Source organism: Astyanax mexicanus, chromosome 6 (genome assembly GCF_023375975.1).
Source record: "Astyanax mexicanus isolate ESR-SI-001 chromosome 6, AstMex3_surface, whole genome shotgun sequence".
NCBI lineage: Eukaryota > Metazoa > Chordata > Actinopteri > Characiformes > Acestrorhamphidae > Astyanax > Astyanax mexicanus.
The window spans coordinates 22,020,821-22,039,161 of NC_064413.1; the positions used below are offsets into that span (position 1 = coordinate 22,020,821).

Genomic DNA, 18,341 nt, shown 5'->3' on the forward strand with positions numbered 1-18,341 from the left:
ATAAAAAAAAAAAATATTAAAGCTACCTTGAGATATAAAAAAAATATTTTATAAAAGAGAGACAGATTCTATACACAGTTTGGATGCACTTTTAAAAAACAGTTTTTTTATTATCAGATAGATCTTTGAAATGCAGCACCACAGAGGAGGAGGGGTGATGTGTTGTGATGTATTCAGTAAAAATTGTCATTAAATGTCAGTCGTCACCATACCAACGGCAAATAAAGAGCTGTGATTGGTGGAGAGCGTTCATGTTGCCAGAGAAAAATACAGCTAAAGCGTTGTTGCGTTTTTGCCCTGTGACCTATTTAAAAAGTCATGTTGGGTGTGTAATGGCCTTAACTCCATTGTAAAACGTCCTCTCTGCTCTCTGTGGGCCGATGAACTTCTTAAGCGCTGAGCATATCTTTTATCCTGAATTATTTAGCACAATTACTTTTAACAGCTGAGTATTCACGTATGTTTTAGCGACTGGCTGAGTTTAATGAATTAGTAAAGTGTTACACGGTGCTAAAGTGTTTGGAGGCTATCAGCTTTTTATTATTACATTGTATTCAGCTATCAGCTATAGAGGGCAGTGTTTAATGCTGGAAAAGGACCAGAAAAACACAGGAAATATTAGAAAATATTACAATTAATATTGTAATCATCATGCATTTATAAGGTTCCAATAATATGGTGATAAGTTTAACGGTCAATCCAAAATTTGATCACTGTTTTAGACTATGATAAGGTCTAAATCTTTACTTTTATCTCATTTTATATCTGTAGAAAGTACATACAAGATTCTAAGACAATTAACAAGAAATATAAGCCTATTAATTGAGCAAATAATAAAAAAAAATCATTAAATATCTTTATCAGACAAAGAACGTAAGCCTCTACTTTCAATAAGTTGCTTGACCCTCTTGAGCAGCAATAAATCCATTAATTTCAATCCTTTTTACAAAACTAGGTCATGTCTTCTTGTTTGAACTGATTAAATTTTTACTTGCTTGCTTATATGTACAGGGTCATTGTCCTGCTGCATTACCCATTTAGGGTTAAGCTTCATTTGACCAATATTTCCCTCTCATTTTTCTTTAGAACTTGCTGGTCCAACCCATAAAGGATAGGGTCATCATTAATAGCCAGACCCCCTGACCTAAGGCTGCATATCAGCCCCAAAACATGATGCAGCCTGCCCCATGCTTACCAGTTAACAGGGTTGGGTTAATATGGCTAATATTCTTCCAATGCTGCTCTTTACTCACTTGTTTAAACTTAACTCGCTGTATTTGTCTTTAAACGTGCCCAGACATAACAGATTATAAAATCTGTCATGTGTAATTGTCTTCTGTATATGTTATATATGTCATTTTTAAGCACAAAATGATACGTTAAACTACAAAAGGCCCTGAGAGTTAAGCTGTTAAGTTGTGGGAAAACGTGCATTCAATGAAAACCCAAAAATCAGTGTCTCAGAAAATTAGAATATAAAACTAGACCAATTGGTTTGGAGAGACATGTCATCTGCTGGTGTTGGTCCACTGTGTTTTATCAAGTCTAACGTCAGTGCAAAATCTTACAGCACTTTATGCTTCTCTCTGCTGACAACTTTTATAAAGATGCGGATTTCATTTTCCAGCAGGACTTGGCACACTGCCCACACTGCCAAAAGTAACAATTGGTCAACTGATATAATATTCGAATTTTCTGTGACGCTGATTTTTGGGTTTTCATTGGCTATAAGCCGTAATCATCAACAATAAAATAAATAAACGCTTAAAATAGATCACGCTGTACGATCATCTACATAATATACAAAATACATCTTCACATTTTGAGCTGATTTACTTAAATAAGGTAACTTCACAATGATATTGTATTTTTTTTGAGATGCAAATAGTATATAGTGTTTGCTTTGGTTATGAACTATGAACACTGACAATGTTTAGTATAAGAGTTAGTGATTTCTCGTAATATTGTTCGCTGAAAATGTTGGAGTGATTTTTGCTGGAGGACTACTCCTTAGAAGAGTAACAGCAGTCCTGAATCTCCTTTCTGAGGCATGGCACACTTTCATAAACCTTTGTAATAAAGATCAGATTTTAATAGTGAATGCCTCAGTAGTGACTTAGTTTGTGACAGTGTCAACAATGAAGAACGTACAGACACTCATCGACTCATGTCTGCAGAAGATTCTCCCAGTCTATTGGCCGAATACAAGTAGTAACCAATCAACAACCAAGACTTTTTCCAGAGAACCAACCAGCTTTCTGCATAAGACCTGAGAGATATTGAGATGATGCCAACAATACCAAGCGAGCGTTGACTTCTGGACCTGGTCCAGAAACAGTGGGCCAGAGAGCTTGATGGAGAAATTTTGACACATTATTCATCCTTTTACCACATTTTTCACACTTTAAAGATTATAAGGTGCACTATCAATAAAGCTTTATTTTCTGATCTTTTTTTATACATAAGGCACATTTTATGTGACTTTCATAAGGCACATGAGTGTCACAATGTATTCCTGTAAAGCTAAGCTAAGTAAACAAAACTAATTCTTTAAAAAAAAGCCAAACCAGTCAAACAAGTGCTGGATGTTAATCTACACAGATTTCTCTCCTGAAAACTGTTTGTTTGGGTGAGTAAAGCTCTTCCGTTTATTTACAGTAAGCTAAGATTTCCAGATTTCCACTAAAGCTGGAGCATTAGCATTAGCGGCTAACCACTGCTCCAGCAGTGCTAGCCAGGGTTAGCAGCAGGATACAGGCTGATGAGACTCACCTCTGGACGGCAAAAGAGCTAACGCTTAGCACGGTTAGCAGATGATGCCAATGCTGCTCCAGCAGTGTTAGCCAGGGTTAACAACAGGCTACATGCCAATAATACTTACCTCTAAACGACCAAAGAGCTAGCGTGTAGCACGGTTATTGGCTAATGCTAACTCCTGCATTACACAGGTGAAACTTCTGTGTAATGCTGCACTTGAGTGGCGTTATTGCTCCTTGTGCACTGATGATTTTTGGGAAAATTAAAGGATGTTAAGTGCACCTTATAGTGCGAAAAATATAGTATTTAAGTGCAATACTGTCTGTACTTTACTACCTCTGCAATATACCTCTCACTCTAATGACCTAAAATCATTACTGTAATGAAACAAATCAGTTCTAGGAGAAGTGAATTAACAAACGGAGTGTATCACTGGTGAGGTGTTCTGTATTAAAGCTCAGTAGCAATAAGAGGCTCATTGGATTTGGCAGAATCTTGGCGGAACTGAACTAATGGAAATTTGGTTACTCGCTGTGTTCTAAGAAGTCTACAGAAGTTCAGAACTCCCCAGAGGAGTGATATTTTGTGTTTGTGTGTGAATGTGTTTGGATCAGAGTAGTCTTATAAAAAAGAGGTGTTTATCTGCACAGACAGAATCTTCCAGTAGAGATACTGAGGTACTGCACACAGATGCACCTCCCTAACTAAGCCGGTATTTATGTTTCGTATACAGCACTCCACATGTATAAATTATGGTTGTTATTTCAGTGGGGACAGTTGCTATGACTTATTTAAAGACTGGATAAAGCTGTCCTCAGTCAACCCATAACTTGAGCCATAGCTTTAGACTATGATAAGGACTAAATGTCTATTTTTATGTCATTTTCACATCTGTAGAAAGTAAATAGCACAGATTGTTTGTTAATATTTGAGAAGTGAAATTAAGTTTATAGGATTTACAGAATGCGTGCAATAAGTCTTTAAACCCAATTAGGCAGGTGCATTAATTTGGGCACCCTTGTTGTTTTATTGATTTAAATACATTTAAATATGGTTTAGGGGAAGGATACAAAAAGCTCAAAATCTCAGAGGTTTCAGCTGTCAGTTTCCACTGTTAGGAGCAAAGTGAGGAAATAGAAGATCACTGGCACAGTTCTAGTTAAATCCTGAAGTGGCAGACCAAGAAAAATCTCAGATAATCAGAGGAAAAGGATGGAGAGAACAGTCATTGTCAATCCACAGATCAGCTTCGTTTAAGTATTCAGCGCACTTTTCACAAGGAGTTTTTTTTTCTGAGCGCATGCCACAAACAGAGTCACTTGAGGTATGCTAAAGCAAATTTTAAAATCTGTGTAGATTACAGTGTGACACCCTTTGTTCCTTACTATTGTAGCTTAAAATGCACTTTATAATCCAGTGCACCTTATGTATGAAAATAGACCAGAAAATAGACGTTTGTTGATAGTGCACCATATAATACAGAGCACCTTATAGTCAAAAGTAATAAAAAAGACAAAATACACAGCCCTCAGGCACATTGACACCTTTTCCCTTTAATATCAGTTTTTGTCATTACCATTGTCTGTATTCCCTGATACAAGAGTTTAAATGAGCTGTTTTTAAATGAAGGACTCATTTAAAGGTGATTAAATATATAGTGGTATTTGAAACATTTGTTACAGGATGGAAAACAAGTCAGATTTGTTTTATTTCCAATCCAGCATTTTCTGCTGATATCAGCTCAATACTAATTCTCATCAATACTGAAAAGCCTCTCTAATTTTATGGTGTAATAGGCCCTTAATCAAGGTGAAATCACTGCAGTGCACAATCTCTCATGGCCTCTTGCTTTATTAGTCAACCAGTAATTATTCACACTGCCTGAGTTTAGCTAGAATATTATCCTTCTGACTTCCATCACAGTGTGTATCATGAGGAGCCAAAATCCTATTAAAAAAGTAAATAGAGCAACAATGTATATTCTCTGGGTTGTCTTGAAAGCATATCTTTGTGTAAGTCTCATACCCTTTTATTAATAAAGGTTCTACACAGGGCTTGAATTAAAACATAGAAGATTATATGAATTTTTGGTTCCATAAATAGAAACCATTTTGGTAAAATATATTTTATATATGACTGTGAAGAACATTTTAAAGCTGAAGAAGCTTTTAAAGGTGTCCTTCTGCTAAAATCCACTTTTTCTTGTTCTTTGTAAAATACATTAGGTTTCTCTGAGTTGTATATGCATTATATGCACACTGCACATTAAACTGTTTCTCAACCTCCATGTCTGCAGTAGTTAGTAAAAGAAAATATTCAGAAAAATGAGTCGATCAGGAAAAGCACTGTGTCTACCTCAACTCGTGAATTAATATTCGTGGCCTTGCCCACCTTGGTTCGTGACAGCCCACAGACAGCGCTCAAGCTACGCAGCCAGGCACATCTCATCAGATAGAAGCTAACAGTGCTAGGAACAACATGGCAGTTCGTGCCTGTATTATTTGTGCAAATAACACATCAGTGTTCTATGCTTTGCCCAGTAATTCAGTGGTTTTTATTTGTCTATGGAACACCACCAGCATAGTACAATTGAGACAGGTATGTGTATGTTTAAAACAGTTCTGTTCACACTAGTTAAAAGTAAAAATCCACCCCGGGAACCCCTGGACTACCCACCTCAGTGTGTTTACATAGGACCTCCGGTGGATTTTGCTTTTTACAGAAACCCTAAGACTAGGTCAGTAGCTAAACTGCTCTTAGCACATGTTGTAAAGTAACATATGACATTGCAAAGTTATTTTAAGTTACCCTTAATTGACGTTTAAGATTGTTAAAAGAAAACTAATTTTAACGGTGTGAACTGCACTTAGGTTGTAGTACATCATAATAATGAATATGAACTTTTGTCAAATAGCCTACGTCCATTGGCCCCCAGCATCCCAAAATATAACACTTTTAGCTAAAGCTTCCAACAAGCTTACAATGCTAGCAATAGGGGCGTAGAGTTGCTAAACAGCAGAAGAAAGGTATATTGTAGTGTATGGAACCATGAATTCTTGTTTTTCGCATCTTTTGTTAAAATGACTGTCTGTAAGTTTGGGCAATTTAGAGATCTTTTTTAGTGAGAAAGTGTAGCTGCTCTGAACATATGTAAAAGTACTTTTAAAATGTGCATTGTGATTTTAGCAAGGACTCTCTTTTCCCCACTTTTTTAAGCTTGCTTTATCTCATCTGTTTTCTTTGGTTTAACGATGCCTGAATAATCAGATGAAGACTGAGTTTGGCATTCTGATATCTCCATGTTTGCAATAGCCCCTTAATTACTTCAATTAGCAGTGCTGCTGTTCTCACTAACACATTAAAAAAGGGGCAAGGAAAACTCCTGAAAATACCTACCAGAATAACTGTTTTTAGAATTAATGTATTAGTTTTGAAGTATAAAAAAAACATTGTTACATTATTGTTTTTTTTTTCTCATAAAAAAGAACAAAAACGGAGAAAAGAAATTAGTGCTGTAAAGCTTATTATGAGAGAGTTGATATTTTTTGTTCTTGGGCTCCCTCTGTAGTTGAATCAAATTAAATTTATTTATATATTGCTTTTTACAACTTTCTTTATATAGCGCTTTTTAAAACTTCCATTAGTCTGGCGGGAAAGGGGACAGGAGATCCTGAGGGTCCAACATCTCTCAATATTGGCTCAGACAGGTGGGCAGTCAGTAACTTGGAGGAAGGCAGCGAAATTTAAGGATTCGTTTTGACTGGATTATTTATGTAAAACAAAGAAAAATAAAACATTATCAGAGTGTGATTATCTAATGACTCTGGCAGATCTGAATAAAACAGCCTAACTTAAAAGAGAGAGAGAGAGAGAGCCAGAAGGTAACATAGACACGTAGGCTTCCTGAAACAGTGGCAACCACCCACTCTATAAGAGTTGAGTTGAGTTGGGAGGTGTCACTAAAAGTGAAAGAAGCATGTGGACTGAGGCAGTTAAATAATATAACAGGACATACGTATTACTCAGCTCTGACTCAGCAACTCTGAAATCAGTGTTGCACTGTTTTCACAAGAGAATCATCCTACCTGCTTCACCAGAGTTACATAGTGCAGTTAGCAGCGTGACGAGCTCAAAGCAGTAGCTCTAGTAACTGTAGAGATGTCATTCACACTTTCACATGTCAGTGGAGCATCCCGATGTTTTTAAAGCTGCTTTTTTAATATAAAATGCTGTACAATGTTGCTTTAAGAGATACAATAGAGACACTTCAAGTGCTACAAATAGTGTATTTGAGTGATGCACTAAAAAGACCACTTTCAAAGAGTTTCCAAGGCCTGGAAAGAAGCAGTCGAGACATTTTTTGCTGAGACTAAAATGAGCCTCGTACAGTGGAGCTGAAAGCCACTGACATAGTCTGCCCTAAGCCTAAAACCCATCTCTCACTGTGCTCAGCTGGACTGCAGAAAAAAAGAAAGCAGCACTCTGACTGGCTTCTGGATGAGTTTGCCGTTTTTTGGTCTGCGGAGGAGGCAGGCAGATGCTGACCTCATGTGTAATGAGTGGCGAGCTTTTGATTAAGTCATTTTCTGGTTTGAGAGTATAATTGAACTCCTGCAGAATCTGCATTTACAGTATCGATGAACAAGTCACTGAGGGCAAATGTTAATTTGTCCCCAGCAGCCCAGCAATTCTGCCTCATTTCTCTTCTTTCCAACCTCAGGACAGAAACGGAAGGAAGAGAAAAAAGAAACACATCATGGTTAATGCATTCAGCAGCAGTAAATGCAGCTGAAGTGCATCGGAAATTTCCATTCTCACCAAATGATATAAAGGATGTGACATCACAACACATGCTGTGTGGACAGAAGTATTGGGACAACTGCTTATTTATATGATTGTCTTTATGATAATAAGGTGCATAAATATTTAGGTTTGGGGCTGCAACTATTGATTATTTTGGTATTCGATTAATTTGGCGATTATTAAGTTTCCAATTAGTCGATTAGTCAACGATTAATTTGCTATGTTCTCCAACTCTGCTTGCTGTGGATATGGCTTCTGTTTCTAGCTTTCTCTATCACTTCGAAACATTAGAAACTGCTGAATAGTGCTGGGAGTTTGTTTACGTACCGCCATACCGCTAGAGGCGCTGCGGAGCGCCAGCCAGGACTGCGTTTCAGCATGAACTCCATTGATGAAGAGGTGTTCTCATGTTTCTCTGGGCGGGCCGCCATTATTATAGTTGAGGAAGCAACTATGCGCCACGAGTGAGGAAGGTAAAAAATACACCTATAATAACCACAACTGATTGTCACACGGTTTGGTTTGGTACAAACAGCAGAGATATAGTTTTGATACAGGATGCTGTTACACATTACAAATATGATAGATAGATAGACAGACAGACAGACAGACAGTCTGAAAGCTCTGCATCTTTTTGTTATTTTAGACATTTCTAATTTTTTGCAAATAAAAGCGCTAAAATTTTATATATATTTCCACTGAGAGGAACATAGTAAGGAAATGGAAGACCACAGGGACAGTTTTTGTTAAAAATATCAGAAAGGCAGAGAAGAAGAATGGTGAGAACAGTCAAGGACAATCCACAGACCACCTCCAAAGAGCTGCAGCATCATCTTGCTGCAGATGGTGTCACTGTGCATCGGTCAACAATACAGCGCACTTTGCACAAGGAGAAGCTGTATGGGAGAGTGATGCCAAAGAAGCCATTTCTGCAAGCACGCCACAAACAGAGTCGCCTGAGGTGTGCAAAAGAAAAAGCATGAAAGCTCGTATTTGTAATGTGCGACAGCATTCTTAATCGTTACCACATCTCTGCTGTTTGTAACAAGTGAAAATCTGGTATAAATTGGTAGAGTTGTGGTTATTATAGGTGTATTAAACACCTTCCTCAGTGTAAATCAATGCACTCGTGGCGCATAGTTGCTTCCTCCATAATGGCGGCCCGCCCAGGGAAACATGAGAACACCTCTTCATCAATGGAGTTCATGCTGCTGAACCTCGCCTTATGAGTATTTTTATCCAAGTAAAATAAAACAACAGCAAATATCAATTATTCCCACAGACGAGCCCAGAATCGGTCCGATGTGTAGAATCATTTAATCAGCACAAGAGATAAAACTCCCTAAAATGCTGGATATGAAGTAACTAAAGAAAAAAGTTTCAAAAGCAGTAACTGAAGCCATTTTAAATATATATATATATATATATATATATATATATATATATATATATATATATATATATATATATATATATATATATATATATATATATATATTTAAAAGGGCTTCCCATCTTTCTCCAGTTAACAAACACATTCAGTTTAATGAGCATATATATATGTTTGTTAACTGGAGAAAGATGGGAATTGTGGCGGATTTTAACACTATATTGCCTCTAATGACTTTAATAATAACATATTGTAACTAGATATTAAACATGTACTGTGTCTTACTTGTGCAGTGGAACGTTTGAGAAATATCCCCTTTGAATACTTAAACATTGAGTATTTTAGGTCCATTTTTTAGTGTTCATGGAACTATTTAAAATATTTAGTTTTAGTAGTAAGGTAGCCGTGGCGTATCTCGTTTTAAGGCCTATTATTTACATTCTTCAGCTGTTTATCTGATAATGAAGTCTGATTTCTTCATATATTGTGTAATTTTGTGAGACAAGGTAAACCCAATATTAATCAAAGCCTTTCTTTAAATGCGTATTGTTTCATATTATATATACACAAAATAGCTAAATTGTTGCTGATATGAAACAAAACACAAACAAACCTGTTCAGCATCTGTCACTTAAAACATCTGTGACTTATTACACCAGTGATGACTTTCTTCTATGGGATATTCCAAACAGTTGTAGCTCTCTGGTTTTCATTTTGTTTACTCCTCTAACTATAAATGCACAGTCTGCATAGTTAAAAGCCAAATATGAGTGTAGAAATCCAGCACTGTTTATTGTTTGAATAATCAGTGTATCAGGACACACATTCTCACAAACAGTGAGTAGAGTAATAAATACAACAAAAAGAACCTTGTAATTGAGACGTTTAAGCAGCTCGTAATTGAAGATGAAGCTAATATAAGTACAGGTGCCTCGATCTTTGAAGAGCTTTGAAGAAGATCCCGCTGAGCATCTGCCCTGTTCTCTGCAGGGGGTCTTTAGTTTAAGCCAGCCAGCCGTCTAAACCTACAGCCCACCTGCACGTGAACTGTGCCGTGCACGCATTCACAGTGTCTGCATTTAGTGCGAGCCAAGCGCAGTGTTTATCTGTACTGAGAGAGGAGGAGCTGATATAAGCAGAATAGCATGAATATGGAGCGTGCATCTATCATAATGATGGAGTGCAGCAGACGAAAGGAGGGCAAGGACAGGTGTGGGGAGACCTGGAGGCCAGCAGAGATAACAGTAACAGTACAACAAAAGGTTGTTTTTCCTTGAAAGATCGTCTATTTACTGTTACAGATATGATTAAGCAATAATACATGAGAGGGAGTGCTATAACGTGTAATATTGGCACTGAGAAACTTCAAGTGTATTATTGCGATTACACTACAGTTCCATTATCGCTGTTTATTAAAAGATTTTGAGTTAAACAGAACGAGAAAATATGATCTGTTTGGTTATAAAAACTCTGCTTTGCTTTAGCTGCGTTGTAAGTTCTGTATTATTGGCCGTTTCAGTCAAAATTGTGGAAATCTAAGCTTACTGTAAATAAATAGAAGCGCTTTTCTTACCCAAATAAACATTTTTCAGGAGAGAAAAGTTCAGCACTCGTTTGACTTAAAGAAAATGTATTTTTTAAGAATTAAAGTTTTTTTTTTTAGTTCGGCGCCCGCCCAGCGGCAAGACCTGCTCGTATTATATTAACTGCAAAATATATACGCTTAAGCTTTTATTTTAATAATAACAACTCTTAACCTGATATTGGTGGCTGATAATGTGTGTAGTAATGCGTATTTTCGAATTGCAGGGTTTATTTATTTGTGGGAAATAAATAATTATTTGTCTGCACCGCCTATTGGAGATATGGCATTTCTGCACTGTGCCTCTAGGGGATCCAGCGGCTCCCAGTGGTGAATAATGACATTGCATTTGGTTTGTATTTGGTTTGTAAGCGCTGCATCGTTCCTAGGTTACCTGTATGTGGAGGAGTAATAAATGGAGAGCTTCGGTTACAGTGCATTATCGGCTAATAATGTCACTCATAAAACACCTCTCAGCCAATCACATTGCAGGGACAGAACTGACTGTGGTCAGTTCTATTATGATACAAGAGTTATGATTCAAATATATTGTAAACAGTGGTGCCCGGAAGTTTGTGAACTCTTTGGAATTGTCCATATTTCTGCATAAAAATAACCTAAAACATCATAAGATTTTCACACACGTTTTATAAGTGGACAAAGATAACCCAGTTAAACAAATGAGACAAAAAATAGTATACTTGGTAATTTATTTATTAAGGATAATGATCCAATATTGCTTATTTTGTGAGTGGCAAACGTATGTGAACCTCTGATATTAACAGTAAGAAACATGTCATTTCAAGTGATGTCCTATTTTTTCCAGAGTTGTATATTTGTGGTCAAATATATAGCTTTCTCAAATCCGGCAGAAGTGAAAAAAAAAATTGTTGTTGTTGCTGAGGGCACGATGCTGTGGACTGGAAAACGGGCTCAAGTGGCTAGGCCAGCACAAATGTCGAATCCCTTACCAACATCCATTTGCCTGAGTGTGCCTAATGTCTGCAGCCTGTGGCCTTTAGTGTGCTCCAGTAGAAAACCCCACTTGCTATTTTCATGGTTTTTATGTGAATGCATTAGATGGAGAGTTGTGGAAAACAGCATGTCAATTACAGTCATTTTGGAGGCAGAGAGAGACAAAAGCCTAAGGATGCTCAATGTGAGTGAATGCATATATGTGTGTGACTGTGTGTGTGTGTGCGTGTGAGTGTGAGTGTCTGTGTTTGTGCCTCTCCGCTACAGGTTGTGAAGTGGATCCAGGTAATGGCCCTGTGTGATTATCTGCTTCTTTTTCTGCGTGGTGTGAATGGGTGTGTGGGTCACGTGCGTTTGATGAGGTAATGGCTGTGCCCACACGACCCATTTGGGTGGCTCACGACTCTGTCGTCTGTTTAGGCATAGCCGGTGCCCGGGAGACTGGCATCTATCTGCCTCTGTCTGTTTCATTCGGCTTCTGTAAGAAAATGAAGAGAACAATAGAACAGCTCACTATCATGTCAGATCAAAGTATGTGGAAGAAGAACAAACAAACAGTGCACAGTTTCTGTATTACTGCAAAAACATGAGGACATGTCTTCACCAGTCAGAGTCTGTTTGTATGTTTGTCTCCCAAAAACATGTTTTACCCATTTTTCTTGCATTACATTTTTTGGTACCACTTTGAAATAAGACTACCTTTATAAAGGGTTTATAAATGGTTTACAATTAGTTTATTAATGGTTACTGATTAGGTTGTAAATGCCTTAATCTTTAAATCATTAATAATCAGTTATAACACATACATAGAAAGGACAACAGATGGCTGTGGGTTAATTATTTGGCAAACAACAGGTCATTGTTGCCCTTCATATGTATGTGTTATAACTGATTATTAATCATTTTCGCGGCATTTACAATCTAATTAGTAACCATTAATAAACTCATTGTAAACCATTTATTAACCCTTTATAAAGGTAGTCTTATTTTAAAGTGGTATACATTTTTTTTATTTGTATTTTCTTTCCATTAGTTCTTTTCGTTATGGGTTCGCTATGTATCGTTATTCTGGATCAAACATTTGCAATTCTTTGAACTACTGTATTTTTCGCACTATAAGGCCGTATTATAATAAGTTGCACAGTGCAGTGCATCAGTGAACATCTATTTTGTGGTCTATTTTTATACATAAGGTGCGCAGGATTGTAAGAAGCCTAAGTAAATAAAACTGTAAAAAAAAAAGTAAAACGAGCACTGGATGTTGATCTAAACAGATTTCTCTCCTGAAAACTGTTTGTTTGGGTGAGTAAAGTGCTTCCAAGTGCTTCCAATTGCCAATATGTTCAACAGCACAGTTAGCAACAGTGCTATCCGTGTTTAGCAGTGCTTAGCGCTAGCAAATGGTGCCCAACAGCGCTACGTAGCTTGTTTTAACACGGCAATCATGCAGGCTACAGTTCAATATACTCACCTCAAAAGAGCTAGCACTGCGCTAAGCTGCTAATGCTAATGCTGCTTCAGACTTGGTGCTGGAGAAGCTTCACTGAAACTCTTTTATAATGGTGTACTTCTGCAGGGTGGCTTTACTGCTCTTTACAATCAGATTTGAGTCACTTAAATCAGATATCCAATCAATGGACATGTTACATGAATGTGAATGGTCAAATCAGGATTCATGCATCTTTTTGCTTTTATTCATGAGCTACGTGCTTCTCTCTCGTACCCACAACATCTATCTCTTGGTGCAGCTGTGCAGCTATAGCTGCAAAAACAGCAAAAGCAAACCACCTGGTCTATTTTTACCTCCTCTTAGACCTGAGCATGTACTTCAGACCAGCTGTTTCCTGTTTCTCCACTCCAGCAAAAGATGCTCCACATATGAGCTGCTAACTCATCCATTTCCCTTTGTAAATCTATGAGTCTTCTCCTAAATATATGTTTTTTTGTTGTTGGTGAAGAAGGCCACGTTTATGCGCATGCGAGACGTTTCAGGGACAGATTCGTTCACATTACAAACAGATACAGGTCACTTACGTTTGGGAATGTGAACCGTAAAGATCAGAGCAAAAAATTGGATTTGAGCAATGTGGCTTGTAATGTGAACGTAGCCTAAAAGACTTTTTGATGTTGTCTAGTGTATGGTTAGCATTAGGCTGTAAACACTTTGAACTTTGTATTTATTCATTTTGTTTGTTTGTTAGTTTGTTTAAATATAACCCAGAATTTGATGGCATTATAGCCATGTAAAGACAAGACTTGCACAGTATCTGCAAATCCCTTCTGCTCGGTGTTGTGCCGAATTCAGCACCCCCACCAGAAAAAGCACCCCCTCTCGGAGCGTATTTCTAAGTAAATTTTAAGTGCTTTTATCAAGAAGATGGTGCATACGTGCTGCCGAGAGGGATATTTTTTATGGTGGGGGTGCAGATTTCGCCACTACTTTATTGCCAAATTCTGCACCTCCTCCAGGAAAGGGGGTGCTTTTTATGGAGGGGTGCAGATTTTGGCACTACTATGTTGCCAAATTCAGCACCCCCCCCCCCCCCAGGAAAAGCACCCCCTCACGGGAGAGGCTGCAGGTGACATGATTATTTTTCATTATTTCTTAGGAGTCAGCGTAGCTTACAAAAACATCTTGGGTATTTTCATTTTCTAAAAAAAAAGTTAAAACCAAGAAGACGTACGTGCGGGCTCCCGAGAGGGGGTGCTTTTCCTGGCAGGGGTGCTGAATTCTGTTTGTAATATTGTTTACTGCAGTATTGTTTCGGACATGGCATGATGGTTAAAAAAAAAATTGATACAGCTCGAATATAATTTAAATCTATGTTTTATTTTTGCAGCTACTCAAGTCAGCCCCTCAGAGTTGCAAGATGTGTTCCAGGAAACTTCCTCCAACATCTTCCAGATCAATGCCAACGGTACGTGAATAAATCTATAGGCTTTAAATAGATGTAGAGATGCATAATAAAGAAGGATTAAATGCTGCTATTGAAATTTGTAGCACTTGAAGAAACTCAGAGTGGGCTAAAATATTATAAAGTGGACAAAAGGGCTGTTCTTAAATGCTTTATTTAATATATTTAGGAATAAATTATAAAAAGTTTACATTTAGGTTATTTAGCATCTATTCACTTATACACAGAAATATATATTCATTTTTTAAGCAACTTTAAATTGATTACATTTGGATGCTGTATATTTTTCTGGGTAATTTTGTAATAAAGCACATATCAAATTACCCCATACAGTCATTTTATACATGAATCAAATACGAAAATTTGTCATATACTGTTAAAACACAGATTCAAGTCTTTCATCTGGTAAAAGAGTGAAATTTAGTGTTAAATATAAAAAAAAAACGACAAAATGACTAATGAATTCTAATGAATTTTTTTTATACTTCATTATAGACTATCTACCATTGTGTTTGGATTTTAATTGACACATAAAACGTAAAAAAAAATACATAAAATTGTACTGATTTATTATAATGTAAAAAGGTTGCTGAATTTTTTGCTTTTTTTTTTTTTATTATTTCTGCAGTGGTGACTTTAGAGAAAAGTCTTCAGTCCTTGGGAACATCCAGAGACACAGCAGAGCTACGCCAGAGCCTGTAAGTCTTTCTGCTGTTACTTGCAATTCAGTGTATTTTAATATATATATATATATATATATATATATATATATATATTAACTATACTCTCAAACATGGGGATCGCAGATAATGTGCTGTCATGGTTCAGATCATACCTCACTGGGCGCTCGTTCAAGGTGTCGTGGCAAGGACAGCTGTCCTCAGCCCGCTCCTTATCCACTGGGGTTCCCCAAGGTTCGGTACTGGGACCCCTTCTCTTCTCCATATACACCACCTCTCTTGGTCAGGTTATCCGCTCACACGGATTTTCCTACCATTGCTTTGCTGATGACACCCAGCTATACCTGTCGTTCTCACCTGAAGATCACTCAATTTCTGCACGGATTTCGCAGTGTCTCTCTGACATATCCTCATGGATGAGGGAGCATCACCTTCAATTAAATCTCTCAAAGACTGAACTTCTGGTTATACCAGCAAAACCATCTTTTCAACACAAATTCTCTATAACCATCGACTCTCTCTCTCTCACCGACAAAGGTTGCTAGGAACCTGGGTGTTCTGGTTGATGACCAACTCTCCTTCACGCACCATGTGGCCTCAGTTGCTCGGTCCTGCCGCTTTGCGCTCTATAACATCCGAAAAATTAGACCGTTCCTGACGCAACAGGCCACCCAACTCCTGGTGCAAGCGGTCGTCATCTCACGCCTCGACTACTGCAATGCCCTGCTAACTGGCCTCCCGGCCTGTGTAGTAAAACCACTCCAGATGATCCAGAACGCAGCAGCACGTCTGGTCTTCAACCAGCCAAAACGGGCACATGTCACCCCACTGTTCATTGAGCTCCATTGGCTACCAGTTGATGCTCGCATCAAATTCAAAACTCTTACAATCGCCTACAAGGTGATGTCAGAACAGGCTCCTTCCTACCTGCACTCACTCCTGAAGACTTACGCTACCTCCCGGCCGCTGCGCTCCTCCAGTGAACGTCGCCTCACTTTGCCAAACATTCACACAAAGCAATCCAGACTGTTCTCATACAGAGTTCCCCAATGGTGGAACAAACTACCCTCCACTACCAGATCAGGAGAATCTCTCGCTACCTTTAAGAAACTCCTGAAGACAGAGCTCTTCAAAGAGCACTTACTCTCTTAACACCTCTAACACACTAACTACTTCTAACCTCATTTCCTTCTTCCTCTCCTTCACTCCTCTATCCTATTATTCCCCTGTGTCCTCCTTTTATCCCTATCCAAAGATGTTTTTCCTTTAAACTTATTTTACATTGTACTTGACTATTGTAAGTCGCTTTGGACAAAAGTGTCTGCCAAATGTAATGTAATGTAATGTAATGTAATGTAATGTAATATATATATATATATATATATATATATATATATATATATATATATATATATATATATATATATATATATATATATATATGTAAAACATAAGCTTATGCAAAACATTTTACTCTACAGAGTTATAGACAAAGTATTGTCTTGTTATTTTCCCTTCAATAGATTTAAATGTGTATTCTAACAGTTCGCATGTGCTTAAAGAAAACTGTCTCAGATTTTATTAAAGAGTAATAAACCCAAATATCATGACAATTTTTTTCCTGGAGCGGTTTATTTGTGGTGAGAACACGATCTGGTTTCGATCTGATCCAGCTATCAAATATACTTCTTTTTAATTGAGCTGAACTGCTTTTAAGATGCAGTTTAATTTGATATATTAGCCAGAAAACATATTGCTATGAACAAATGCTGTCTCTTCTGCTCCATGCTGTTTACACGCACACTTCTGCGTTGCATGTCTCATTGAAAACACTGTGAAAAATTTTCTGCGTTCAGTGTTAAAGCAGCTTTATAAACCAATAAAACAGTAGCTTGGCCCCCAGATGCCCACTGTACTAGAAAATCAGTAGTACCAGCAAAGCAACAGCTATTTTTGACTAATTTAATGTGATTTAAAACACTTTTTAATAGAGATGGAATGATCGATCTGCAGTGTATCGGTATCGGCCAATTTTCAGTTAAAATACGGTATTCTTCTGATTTTAGTCGATCTGATTCAGGAGTTTAGGGTTAAGCAGTTAATCAGAGCTGTGTGTGGATGGCCGGTGAAACGGCTCGCTTACAGGAAGCTGCAGTTCCTCATCCAACCACTAGCCGGAGCTGCAGCAGCAGCACAAGCCCCGCTGTCAGAGCCACAGCCCAGCCACGGGCTACAGGCTCAGCCCAGCCAGCCTGCAGCGTTTTTTTTTTTTTTTTTACAGTTTTCTTAAGGTTTTAACCCCACTAACCGGATAATACAGCTCTCTACAGTTCATCTTTCAGCCCCAAGCAGCTAACAGCAGCAGTTTAGAGCAGCGTCACGGAGGCACTGCTCGGATTACATTATAAACAGGTCAGTTAGCGCGCTGCTAACCTCATGATGTTTATAACTACGGAGTTTAGTGGACACACCACGGCTGCAAGGTTAGACTGTTGAAGGCTACTGAAGACTATTAAAGGCTATTGGAGGTTATTGAAAGGGTTATTAGGGGCAGAAATCAGTAAGGCTAGTTAGATAAGTGAATCACGTCCTTGTCCTTTGCTGCGGTGAAACTGCAACTAGCGCTGTCACAGTGATGTTTATTAACGTCATTAAAACAGATTTTGTCAGCCTGTCAGGTATTGTCTTATAAATATTCACATAAAACTTATATATCTTCTAAAAAACATTTATTTTGGTCAGTAACACTCCTGTTTATTTACTAGCAGCGTAAATTACCAGGTTTGTCTGGCACCTGTGTGGCATTAATGTGGCATTTGGCCCCGCCCAATATCAGTATCTGCAATCGGCCGATCGTGGTGAAAGACGGAATCAGCCCCAAAAACACTGATCGGTCCATCTCTACTTTTTAATCTTGTTTTTTTTTTATTGTTTAGGGATTATTTATGTAATAAATAGGCCAAAATAAAATATAAAATATAACACACAGACTTCCAATGCAAAGGAAATAAAACAAAAACAATATTTTAGTTCATTGTAATTCTTACATTTAGTTTTTCCATCACTGCAGATAATTCAGCTCTGACTAACTGGAAATATACCAGCATTTTTTTAAGACCCGCTTCTGCGTCTTGTTTTGCAGCTCTCACTCTTCTGACATCTTGTGTTTGTTTGTTACAACTGTCTGAAATCATTTGAAATAAAACAGAATGCTTCATGAATCCAATCTGAAAGCACTG

At 37.7% G+C, this 18,341-nt stretch overlaps 1 protein-coding gene across 3 annotated transcripts in view; it reads left to right on the top strand.

Moving 5' to 3' along the window:
* Positions 1 to 18,341, top strand: part of tsnare1 (T-SNARE Domain Containing 1) — a 283,761-nt gene that overhangs the window by 74,289 nt on the left and 191,131 nt on the right. For all 3 annotated transcript variants that reach the window (XM_049480129.1, XM_049480130.1, XM_022673881.2), the window contains 2 exons: positions 14,348 to 14,425; positions 15,051 to 15,120. In XM_049480129.1, coding sequence (XP_049336086.1) covers positions 14,348 to 14,425; positions 15,051 to 15,120 — 148 coding nt within the window. The remainder of the gene's footprint in view (positions 1 to 14,347; positions 14,426 to 15,050; positions 15,121 to 18,341) is intronic.